This window comes from Alnus glutinosa, chromosome 13 (genome assembly GCF_958979055.1).
Source record: "Alnus glutinosa chromosome 13, dhAlnGlut1.1, whole genome shotgun sequence".
In the NCBI taxonomy this organism is placed as follows: domain Eukaryota; kingdom Viridiplantae; phylum Streptophyta; class Magnoliopsida; order Fagales; family Betulaceae; genus Alnus; species Alnus glutinosa.
The window spans coordinates 21178014-21190274 of record NC_084898.1 but is presented as its reverse complement, the minus strand read 5'-3'; the positions used below and the strand labels follow the sequence as shown (position 1 = coordinate 21190274).

General features: G+C 39.5%; 1 protein-coding gene across 1 annotated transcript; it reads right to left on the bottom strand.

Moving 5' to 3' along the window:
- Positions 1-746: 746 nt before the first annotated feature.
- Positions 747-12261, bottom strand: LOC133854694 (uncharacterized). Its single transcript, XM_062290951.1, has 4 exons — positions 11941-12261; positions 11586-11689; positions 11418-11502; positions 747-1050 (listed from the first exon to the last, which is right to left on the bottom strand). Exons 1-4 carry the CDS (start codon positions 12169-12171, stop codon positions 961-963), a joined length of 510 nt encoding a protein of 169 aa, XP_062146935.1. The 5' UTR covers positions 12172-12261; the 3' UTR covers positions 747-960.

The following is a 12261-nucleotide window of genomic DNA, read 5'->3' as shown; positions in this document are numbered from 1 at the left end:
ATATGTGTAGAAGTGGGTATATCTATATTCTTCGGCCTCGTGAATCCGTGATGACAAGATATTCCACCCGTGAGCCGTGACACAATCACATTTGTCTTTGTGCGCCTTTCTCATTCGTAGTGGCAAAGAGACACAGTAGCCCCATCCATGGTGGTTCTTGGCCCATACTTTTAAAGTTAAGTGTTATTTTTTTTCTACAAAAGTTGTGTTGCTTTCGGCGTCAGAAAAACAGCGTTATCCTCAAAGAAGTTGCACTTCTTTTTTTATTTTACTGGGCGGGCGAATTCTCACAGCATGAAGGGGCAACTGATGAATGACCATAGCAGCAATCAATCAATTTCTGCCTTTATTTACCTTGAAGACAAAAGGAGAGACAAAGAACTTGTTTGTGGGGCTTCTTTGAACACAGAAACCCTCCAAAGTTTGGTGCATGGAGAAGAACATGGAATCTTTGTTGGAGAAGTGATTTTCAAACAGCTTCTACCAACCATTTCCTTAAAGAAAATGTTCCAACTACATGAAAAACATGCTATCCTGCCTTTCCCTTATTCTTTCCTTATCCTATTTAAATATTCATTTAAATCAATAAGAGTATAGTTTGCATAGAGAAAAGCTCCTGTGAAATTATTATTATTATCCTCCAAAGAGTTAGTGTTTTTAGTTAAATATAAAAGAACCACAAAAGAAAAAGCAGCATCAGCTAAAAACACAGTAATCCATACAGACAGCTTTTAATTTTCAACAGCAATCTCAAAAATCTATGGGTGTTTTATTAAGAGTATCATTTTGATAAGACACAGCTCAACTTGAATTTATCAATTCTCTACAACTTGCTTCTTCTTCTAGGGACTCTTAAATGCAAACATCAGAAAGAAAGCACCAAAATGCAGAAGGCCAGAGGAGAACCTTTCCCTCTTTCATTCCAGGAATTGGCAGCACCTACAGTGGACTCCCGATGTTTTAACTACAAAAACCGAGCTTCTTCATCACTTTGGCATAAGCTAGAGGGACTATGCCAGGTTGTCTGAGTCTGCGTTTTGACTTCTTTGACTGCATTAAATACCAAAAAATTTCATCAATTGCATTCACTACTCAAAATTCCATTACCTTTTCAAGTTAGCCACATTCACGGTTCCTTATTTTGCATCACCACAACGAAACTTAACGAAATCATAATAATAACCAAAGGTGGAAAAGCAAAATCGCACATTAGTGAGCAATAAACAGTTTGGTGTTTCAATCTTAAGATGATATCAATGTTTTGAGCGGATTTCAGGACATTCAATTTGTCATTCTGCCCCCCACCATTGCATAAGGAGCAAATCTTTCAAACTGCAATCAACTCCTTTTCTCCACACAAAAAGACTGCTTAATGCCTCCCCAACTGGAGAAAGTAAAAGTGAGCAAAGTGGATCTCCCTCAAATCCCCCTAGGGCAAGGGAAAACCCCCAAATCTAGAAACTGCTTAATCCGATACTAATACACTACCCACACGCATCCTTGAATTAGGGTGTAAATTCAGTATTCTTAACCAAAAGGCAGAGAAAGGTTCTAAGAAAATTCAATTAAAAGGAAAATCAACATCCGGGACCACCAGCTTAGTCTGAAGGGTAAGACTACTGCAGCAATCTAGTGAAGGCAGCTAACCAATGAAAAGGTTTCCTGACAATAAATCTATGCTACAGTTGAAATTTTAGTTGCTCCTTGCTGGAAGGATCCAATCTAAGGTTATCCTAGTGCTTCTTTAGCAGAACCCTTAGGGTACTCCACGATATGATCTTGATGTTTCCAGAATCTCAGTGGTCCAATGTGAGATTAGATGTTATTCAAAAACCAAACATATTTATGTGAATGATAAATAAACTTCAAAAGAATAAAAGCCAAAAAAGTCCCTTCTGCTCCCAACCAATAGATAAATATATAAGGGCATGGCCAATAGATGCTTCGATGCGAATAAGAAGGCAAAAGACAATTAACTTCATTCATGAAAATAGTTCAGAATTGAATAAACAATCAAATATATTTGCACATCTTAGCATATGCGGAATCAAAATGTCAATCACATATTTTTACAAGGTTAAAACTACTGCAGCAAAGATTATCATGCCACTCCTAATAAGGAAATATGGTGCCCTGTGCACAACATATACCCAATTGATCAATTTAGTCTTTTGACTCTTTCTCCAATAAAAAGGCACTTAGTTTTAAATAACTGATATACAAAAAACAATACAGTATTTCAAGAAGTATCCCAAATTCTCAGATGGAAACAATACATTCTCGTCAACAACAATGTCAGTCCTACACGATTGTATTTACTTTGAACATTTGAGTCACTTTAGCATGTCTGCACGTCTTTTATATATATATTATTTTGAGTCTAAACAACTTCAGCGCCTGTTCCGTTCTTCCAAGTAAACATTAACATCTTCCTACTAAAAATTTCCTATCACTTCTGACAACAAGAATAAGGGTAGGTACAGAAAGGAGGGATGATTAGATTTTAACAAAAGGCTCCAAAGCAACCTATGAATGACAAAAAAGGGAAACTAATGAAATCACTGGAATAAAAGCTTAAACCAAGCCAAAACCATGCAGCAAAGTCAAGACATGCAAAACTTTATTTTGGTAGCATCTCACGCTTGATCTTAAAATTGGACAAGCAATCCATTATAAGAGAGAATATAACTCACAACCAAGCAAGCAACAGCATAATATGCCCCATAGAAAGCTTAAGTCTCCAAAACTGATGCAGGGGCATCTAAGCCCAAAGCAAAGAAGCACCCCTAGCCTGTTTAATCCAGCCTATTAGCTATTTAAAAACCAGTCTTTTATTACTATCTTATACTTTATATTATTATGTTTTTAGCCTATTAAAAAGGTAATGTGACTAGCATGTGACTTTTAATGAAGTCGGATGGTTAAGATTTATTTGTTCTATGAAAGATGAAGGCTAGGATTCTAGGATTACTAAAGGCTATTATAAATAGCCTCTTTTGAATCATTGTAGGCAGCCTTTTCTTCTCTAAACATGAAATTTAATATCTGAGTTTTTGGACTCTTTGGAGCCTAGAAACTGATCTTTGATTGTTCCAACTTCAATCTTCTCTTCTCTTTGCTATAGTCTTGATTATTGCTGGAATTGTTTCTTAAACTCTTTGTAGGCGTCAATTTGTGCAACAGACCTAGGGTTTTCACAAATTCTTTCTTGTATTTATGAATTCGATTGTAATGGAAATTGTGGAAAATTGTAGAATGGGATGATGAATTGAAATTCGAATATGGAAATTAGTGAGATGAAATTTATATGATTCTGGTTCTTCTTTAGAGGGTAACCAAACCTCCAAGAAACTACAATTTTTACACAACTCAGATCTAGCTTCTTTTACAAGTTTTCCCACCTTTTATACAGACCAGCTCAGTTACAAAGCCATTACAACATAACAGAACCAACTAAAGAAAACTAACCCTGCCCAACTCGTTTACCCTTACAAAATGAACTCACAGCCCAACCCATTAGTAAAAGAATCCAGCTCATCCGCCACGTCATTTGCTCAGTCAGCTACCAAATCATATACTCTGTCCACCACCTCAGCCCTAACTACAAATTCCACACTTCATCCACACACACACCCACTCTTCTACCTTTATATAGATCACGCCACATCACATCTACTCTCCTTATTTCACACCACCTGGATTCTTTTTTTTTTATAAGTAATAAATTTTATAGAAAAAAATAAGGCACCCCTACGTACACAGGAACAAACAACCCTAAAAAAAAAGCCCAAAAGAAGAAACCCAAAAAGACCCAAATTAACCCTCAACCCTAAGACCCTCAAACCCAGAGCTCACAAGAAGCATACACCCTACAGCACGTGAGCCTTGCATTTCCCTCGCCTAGAAGACAAGCTTGCATCGCCGTAGTTAATAGAGTTGTTTAGATTCAACAACTCCCTCCTTCCTATGGTCTTAGGACGCCCAAGCTTAACAATCCGAAGAAGGTCCTCTTCAATGACATCCGTAAAATCTCCACTAACATTTTCTTTAGTCTTTTGGCGCGCAACCATAGACTCCTGAAGAAACTCCTATTCGCTAACGCTGGCATCCAAGATCTCCAAAAGCTGAGCCTCATCCTCTTCACAATCGCCCGCCCAATCCAAATGCATATCGGGCGGATAAACACCCAAAGGGGAAGGTCCATCCACACCACCTGGATTCCACTCATAATTTCTCATTTTCTATGCCTCGTCTGCCGGGCACTGCCATTCCTCATTCCCAAAATCTACCACAACACACTTCCTCATTCCAAGGCCATTTGCAACGTTCACCATCTACCTTTCACATGTCTGCAACGTCTTCTTCCTCTTCCTTCTAGATTGAACACTGTTGTACCCTCCTGCACACACCCACGCACACCTATACTCACACGCCTTACTTTTTCTTTTGTTCATCGGATAATATCTGTTACAATTTTCTTATAAGATGGCATCTTTGGCTGGTTCATACCATATTTTTTCTAGATTTAAGTTCTCCTTACCACATCAAGTGGTACCCATGCCACTCTCCATATATACAGGGTGTGTAACATCATCTTCTTCAATTCTAACAATCAATTCTCACAATCATCAAAGCTCCTTGCGTTCCACTCTCTCCAAAGACACCATATCAAACACAAAGGAACCAACCTCAATATATTCAAACCTCAATATATTCAAAGCATTACAGTTGCCCAATTGTCCCCTCCATATATATATATATATAAAAACACATTCACCAAAACGAGGTCGTTTTGGTGTTTAATACCCATCATGGGGTATTTGTATTTTCTTTGTTATTTTTAAACTGGAATGGGGAATGAAGAAATGGATTTCATAAAAAACACTGTGGCTAAAAAAAAAAATAAAAAAATAAAAAAGAAGCACAAAACACTAAAAATAGGCCCAAAACAATTTTAAATCGTTTAAAATGAGCTATAATAGAGGCCTAAAAGACTAAAATAGGCCCCAAAGGCCCATGACCTATTATGCGAATAGTAGTTAATAACCAAATTCAATAACCGCAATAACTATGCGGATGACGGTTAGTAAGTAGTAACCGCATGATGTGAATGCGGATGCGGTTACCTAAATGCGATAACCACAAATGCGGATGCAGTTATTGCCAACAACCGCATCGGCAATAACTTTTTTTTGATAAGTAAGATAATTATATTAAAAAACGCAAAGCGCAATCAAGTATACAGGGGGTATACAAGAGAGACAATTAAGAAGAAGAAGAAAGCAAAACAAGGAAATAGTTATAACTAATCCCTAGAGGTGCGAGATACGCAGCCGTCCAGGAGTACAAAGAATGAATAAAAAAGGAAATGAGCTCCTCTATTGTTCTTTCTTTGTCCTCAAACTGTCTTTCGTTGCGTTCCGTCTACAAGCACCACATAAGACAACAGGGAACCATTTTCCACACGACCGCACTTCGGGAGCGTCCCCCAGGCCACCAACAGGCAAATAAGTCTACCACCCGAAAAGGCATCACCCAAGACAGACCGAAGCGTCTGAGAATATCATACCAAAGAACGCGTGCAACCTCGCAATGAAGAAGAAGGTGATCCACAGTCTCCCCGTTCATTTTACACATGCAGCATCTATCAATCACAATGACACGTTTCTTCCTGAGATTGTCCAGGGTGAGGATTTTCCCTAGCGCTGCCGTCCAAGCGAAGAAGGCCACTTTCAATGGAGCCTTAGTTCGCCAAATGCTTTTCCAAGGAAATAAGATAGCTTCATTGCAAGCAAGAGCCTTATAGAAAGATCTAACATCAAAAGACCCTTTGTGAGAAAGGGACCACCAGAGCCGGTCTCCTCCATCTTGAACAACCTTGGAGGAATACAATAAGGAGAAGAAGGAAGCCATGACGTCCACCTCCCAATCGTGTACGTCACGAAAAAATCTGACATCCCACTGATAGGATCCACTTACCTCTACCAAGTGATCTGCTACCAAAGTATTCTTAGCACAAGCTATATCATACAGCACTGGATAAGCTTCCTTGAGAGGCATCTCTCCACACCAAACATCATCCCAAAAACGTATCCTGGACCCATTACCCAAGATAAGTTTGGTATAGCTACGAAACAAGCTCCACCCCTTCCTAATGTTCTTCCAAATCCCCACCCCGTGAGACCCAGGGGGGTCTAGGGAACACCAACCAGCCCTAGTAGAACCATACTTTACATCCACCACAGATTTCCATAAAGCCTCTCTCTCATGAGCATACCGCCACAACCACTTCCCTAAAAGCGCCTTATTGAAGATTCTCAAGTTCCGGATACCCAACCCACCTTCGGAAATAGGATAACAGACCTTGGACCAACTAACCAAATGATATTTGAATTCATCGCCTATACCACCCCACAAGAAGTCTCGATGCAACTTCTCAATACGATTAGCAACACTGGATGGAATAGGGAAAAGAGAGAGAAAATACGTAGGAATATTGGAGAGAGTACTCTTTATAAGGGTAACCCTACCCCCTTTCGACAGATACAACCGCTTCCAGCTAGCCAACCTCCTCTCAATCTTCCCTACAACTTCATCCCAACAAGACTTTGCCTTGAAGGGAGCTCCCAACGGAAGACCAAGATACTTTATAGGAAGAGAGGAAACTCCACAGCCCAATATGTTAGCCAGACCGTCCATATTATCCACATCACCCACAGGAACAATAACAGATTTAGCCAGATTAATCTTCAGTCCTGACACAGCTTGAAAAGATAAAAGGAGCATACGAAGATAATGAAGATGATCAGCATTAGCCCCGCAAAAGACTAAAGTATCGTCTGCGAACAATAGATGAGAAATGTTGATTGCTTCACTGTTGCCAGAACCCACAGAAAACCCTGATAGGTAGCTCTTTTGGGCAGTAACGAAGAATAACTTACTAAGAGCCTCCATCACAATAACAAACAAAAGGGGTGACAGGGGATCACCCTGTCTAAGACCACGAGAGCTGCTGAAAAAACCAGTTGGGGAGCCATTCACCAACACAGAGAACCGCACCGTAGAAATACAATGCGCTATCCAAGAACACCATCTCTCTCCAAATCCACATCTTCTCAACATATACAATAAGAAATCCCAGTTGACATGATCGTAGGCCTTCTCAACATCCAACTTACAAAGTAACCCTGGATTACCGGATTTGATTCGACTATCCAAGCACTCATTGGCTATAAGAACTGAATCAAGAATTTGCCTACCTTTCACAAAAGCATTTTGAGGGGACGAAATAATCTTCTCCACAACCTTTTTAAGTCTATTAGCAAGGACTTTTGCAATGATCTTGTACACACCACTTACAAGACTAATAGGACGAAAGTCCTTTAGATCCACAGCCCCAGACTTCTTCGGAATTAAGGCAATAAAAGTGGCATTAACACTTTTGACAAACTTGCTTTGAGAATGAAAGTCCCAAAAGACCTTCATGAGATCTGTCTTGATCACATCCCAGCAGTCTTGGAAAAACGCAAGAGAAAACCCATCAGGACCAGGAGCCTTGTCTCGATTCATGCATCTCACCACTTCTAAGACCTCCATTTCCTCGAAAGGAAGTTCTAAGGAAGAGGCCTCGGCTACATCCAAGGTATCAAAAGCAATATTATCCATTCTAGGCCTCCATGGGAGAGGTTCTGTAAAGAGAGACTCATAGAATTGAGCAACATGTTCCCTAATCACCTGCTGGTCGGAAGAAATAGAACCATTGATAGAGAGCGACTCTATGGAATTAGACCTCCTGTTCGAGTTAGCTATTTGATGAAAAAATTTAGTGCATTTATCACCCTCTTTCAGCCAAAGAACCCTAGACTTCTGCCTCCAACTAATCTCTTCCTGTACTATAGAGTTCTCCAAGTCTCTGATGACCGCACATTTCCTCTCCTTTTCTTCGAAAGATAAACCTTGTTGTTCCTCCAACCTTTCCAAAGAACATAACTCTTCCATGAGCATTTTTTTGCGGAACTCCACATTACCAAACTCCTGATCATTCCATCTCTTGAGATCAGCCTTTAAGGCCTTAAGCTTTTGAGTGAAGATGAAGCTAGGAGAACCCTGAAAGCGATAAGACGCCCACCAAAGCCGAACCTTATCCACAAACCCTTCAGCCTTCAACCACATATTCTCAAACTTGAACGGTTTGGAACCCCATTGAATGCCACCACAATCCAAAAGGATAGGAAAATGATCAGAACATACTCTAGGAAGCCTTTTCTGAATAGACCTTGAGGGCACTCGAGATCCTGCGGGAGAGTGATAGTTTCCGTCAAGATTCAGCGAGATCTGAGTGTTCTCGACGGGAGAATGTGACAACCAGCGAGATCCGGCGCGATCCGTCGGGAGAATTAACACTTAATACTGGAAAAAACGGCAGGTTATGGTGAAATCCGGCAAGATCCGATGAGAGAAAGCGACGACCGGCAAGGGAATGCGTCGACCGGCGAAATCCGGCGGAAGAATGCTGCGGTCGGCGAGAGAATGCGACGACCGGCAAGATCCGGCGAGATCCAGCAACCGTCGAGAGATCCGGCGACTGACTAACCCCGGCGGCTGACTAACCCCGGCTGACTAACGGGAGACATCAAAATTTTTAACATCAGGTTTTATATAACCGCATCTGCATGTACAACCCTACCTCCAAGTCATGCACTTGACCTAATATGGGACAGGAACCTTTAGATGCTTACTGATTCTTGTTTGGAAGGCCAATTCTCAAATGATGAGAGGACTGAATTAGTACATTTAACTTCACGATGTTTACAGTATGAGCCCTGAGAGCGTCCAAATCCAAAGCCTTTAGTTGCTGCTTTGATTCCTCTTCGGAAGGACATCTAGGTCCCATCTCATGTATTGATGGGTATTCCACATGGTGCTGCAGCTTTACCTTTATCACCAATTGGTGAAACTTGCCTAAGTATGGATTTGACCACATCTTAGAAAAGCTTGGGTATAAGGACGAAGATCTCAAAGCTGCAATTGAATGCTATACCCAGTTCATTGATGTTGGAACGATGGTTTCCCCGACGGTTTTTACACGTTGTATTCTATGTTATCTCATGAGTGATATGCCACAGGAAGCTCAAGTTTGTGATGATGGAGAGGCCTTTGCTGACCCTGTATGGAGAGTTCATGAGGAAGTAAGGATTGCTCTCAAGGCTAGTAATGATGCCATGCCACAACAGCAAACCAACATCAATGAGTTAAGGAGTTTGAAGAAGGTGATATGGTATTAGTGTATTTGTGGCATGAAAGGTTTCCTAAATGAACTTATCACAAGTTCAAGTCAAGGAAGTGTGGGCCATGTAAAATGTTGAAGAAGATTAGCTCAAATGCTTATTTGCTTGAATTACCACCAGATTTGCAAATCAGCCCAATCTTTAATGTTTCTGATTTATACTCATTTGATGGGCTCAATGGAGAAATGCAAGTTGTTGAAGAACAAATTGAACAACTATGCAATAAGACGTAATTGAAGATGTACTTTTTGATAAGTAAGAAAACTTTATATATAAGCGTAAGACGCCCCTAAGTACACTGGAAGTATACACAAGAACAGCCAAAGCTAACCTATAAAAAGAAAAACCCAAACAAACCTATAAGGACCAAGTAATTGAAGATGTACTTGATGTCAAAGAAGTTATATCAAGAAGAGGCAATGAGTATAGGCAGTTTTTGGTGAAGTAGTTGGGTAAGCCAACTAGTGAAAGTACATGGATTGCTAAAGAAGAGTTGAAGAAAATTGATTATGATTTGAAACAGTTGAGGTTTTCTCCTTCAGAGCCGAGTTTTTTTCCAACCCGGATGGATTGATCCAGGGGCATCTAAGCCCAAAGCAAAGAAGCCCCCCTAGTTTATATTATCTAGTCTATTCGCTATTTCAAGACCAGTCTTTTATTATTATGTTTTTAATATTTTAAAAAGGTCATGTGACTTTTAATGAAGTTGGATGGTTAAGATTTATTTGTTCTATTAAATATGAAGGGCTAGGATTCTAGGGGTTACTAAAGGCTATTATAAATAGCCCCATTTGACTCATTGTAGGCAGCCTTTTCTTTTCTAATATATGAAATTTCATATTTGAGTTCTTGGACTCTTTGAAGCCTAGAAATTGATCTTTTATTGTTCCAAGTTCAATCATATCTTCTTGATTATTGCTGGAGTTTTTTCTTTAACTCTTTCTAAGCATCAATTTGCTTGAAAAGTGGCATCTTTGGCTGGTTCATATCAAATCTACTCTAGATCTAAGTACCTATGAATAACACAAATAAATAAAACTAATGGAATCATTCGAATAAAAGCTTAGCTCAAAACCATGCAGCGAAGTCAAGACATGCAATTTTTTTTTTATAAAGGATCCTTGGGTAGTATCTCAAGCTTGATCTTAAAATTGGACAAGCAATTCATCCAATAGAGAATATAACCCACAACTGAGCAAGCATCAGCATAACATGCTCCACAGAAGGCTTTTTACAAAAAAAAAAAAAAAAGTTGTCCAAAACCCACTTATCACCTATCGTGGCCTCCACAATAACCCAAGAAAAAGCACTCTCACAGAATTGTCCAAACCATTCCACTCAAAAATAATGGCCAAACATTTTACCCCAATCACATACCCATTAGAAACAGAAAACCAAACACAATATTCTCATTTGTAATTTATGGAATAAGGCAGAATCAATGAGCAACCATCAATGAGGAACTTTAGCTATCGGAGGAAGGCTACAAATATGTGAAGACATGGGCTAGAAAACAAGTAGCCCTTTAGTCTTCAAGACCGGAGATCCCTCTAAACTCCTCGAAAGCAAATCCCAAGAACAGAGCCAAGACATCTTCGTCAATGATGCAAAATATTTTAATAATTCATATTCATATTTTATTTTTTTTGACAAGTAATAATTCATATTCATTCCAGCTATAATGAACACAATCTTCAAAATTTATTTAAAGACCAAAAGCAAAGGCACAAGTAAATTAGCAGGTTATGAATCTAAAGGCGATTTTACAATCTGCTCGCACTGGATAGGCAAATAATAGAGATTTTAACTCACATTTCAACTCATATCCATTGTTTTGAGTTGCGTACATAGTACAGGGTCAAATAAACCAAGAGAGAAATCATGATGACAAAAACCCGCTTCAAATAAAAAGATAGTATGCATATACTACCTTCTTGAAGAAGAATGCTAGTTTAAATATATATGTTTCCAAATGCAATGTAACCTAAAGTCATATGTAACTTCATCATGAAAGTTTGCACTATTTTTTTCTAAGTGGATTTGTTCCTTGTTAAATTTTCAAACAGATAAGGTATAGAGTTGAGAATTCAATTTTCAATGGGATTGAAAAAAAAAAAAAAAAAATCAAACCTTCAAATGGGCATTGTGCCGCTTTCCCTCCTTCCAGCGCCGAATATTCCCATCATTCATTGTCCTAAACCTGGACTTGTAAGACCTGATCAAGAAACATCAAAACCATTTATTACACAAAAGCATAATAGTTGTTTCAAAATAAGCCGTATAAACGCGTAAACCTACGAATAAAACTTCATTTTGGTTTTCTTTAACTTGGACGTGACCGGTGTCATTGGCTTTCTCCTCTTCTTCCGCTCTCTCGACGAAACATGCCGCACTTGAACTACCTACACACATATCAACATATAAAAGGTCTCCATTCACAAGCACAAGGATACCCAAACTTCAAATTCCAATACTTGAAACGAATTAGTCAGTCCGACCATGCCAAGACTTTGGATAAGATTGTCTGTAACAACTATAACATTCAAAATTCAGGGTCTTTCTCTTTCAGGCATTTCCTCAGTAACCAAACGGACAATAAAGAAAATGGCCACAAATCGAAAATAAAACAGAAATAAACACAAGCCCAACTTACAGATGGAGGACGTGGGGAGAGAAATGGCTGCAAAGCCAGTGAAGAATGGGCTGTTGAAGAGGCAATGAGGAGGGGCCTGCAGCTCCATCTACTCGAAGCAAAATGGAGGGGTTGGTGGAGCTGTGGGAAAGTGTGGATGAGGCGACGTGAAGTAGAAGAAGAGCGAGAAGGAAGAGTCTTGGCCGATCGAAGGGCCAGAGACTGAAGCTTGGCGCACCATCTCTGCACCATGGTTGTCAGCAATGGCCGGATGGTTTCCACGAAGCTTTGCTATTTTCGTTTTGTTCTTTGGGGGAAACTCTGATTTGGTGCTGCAATGAG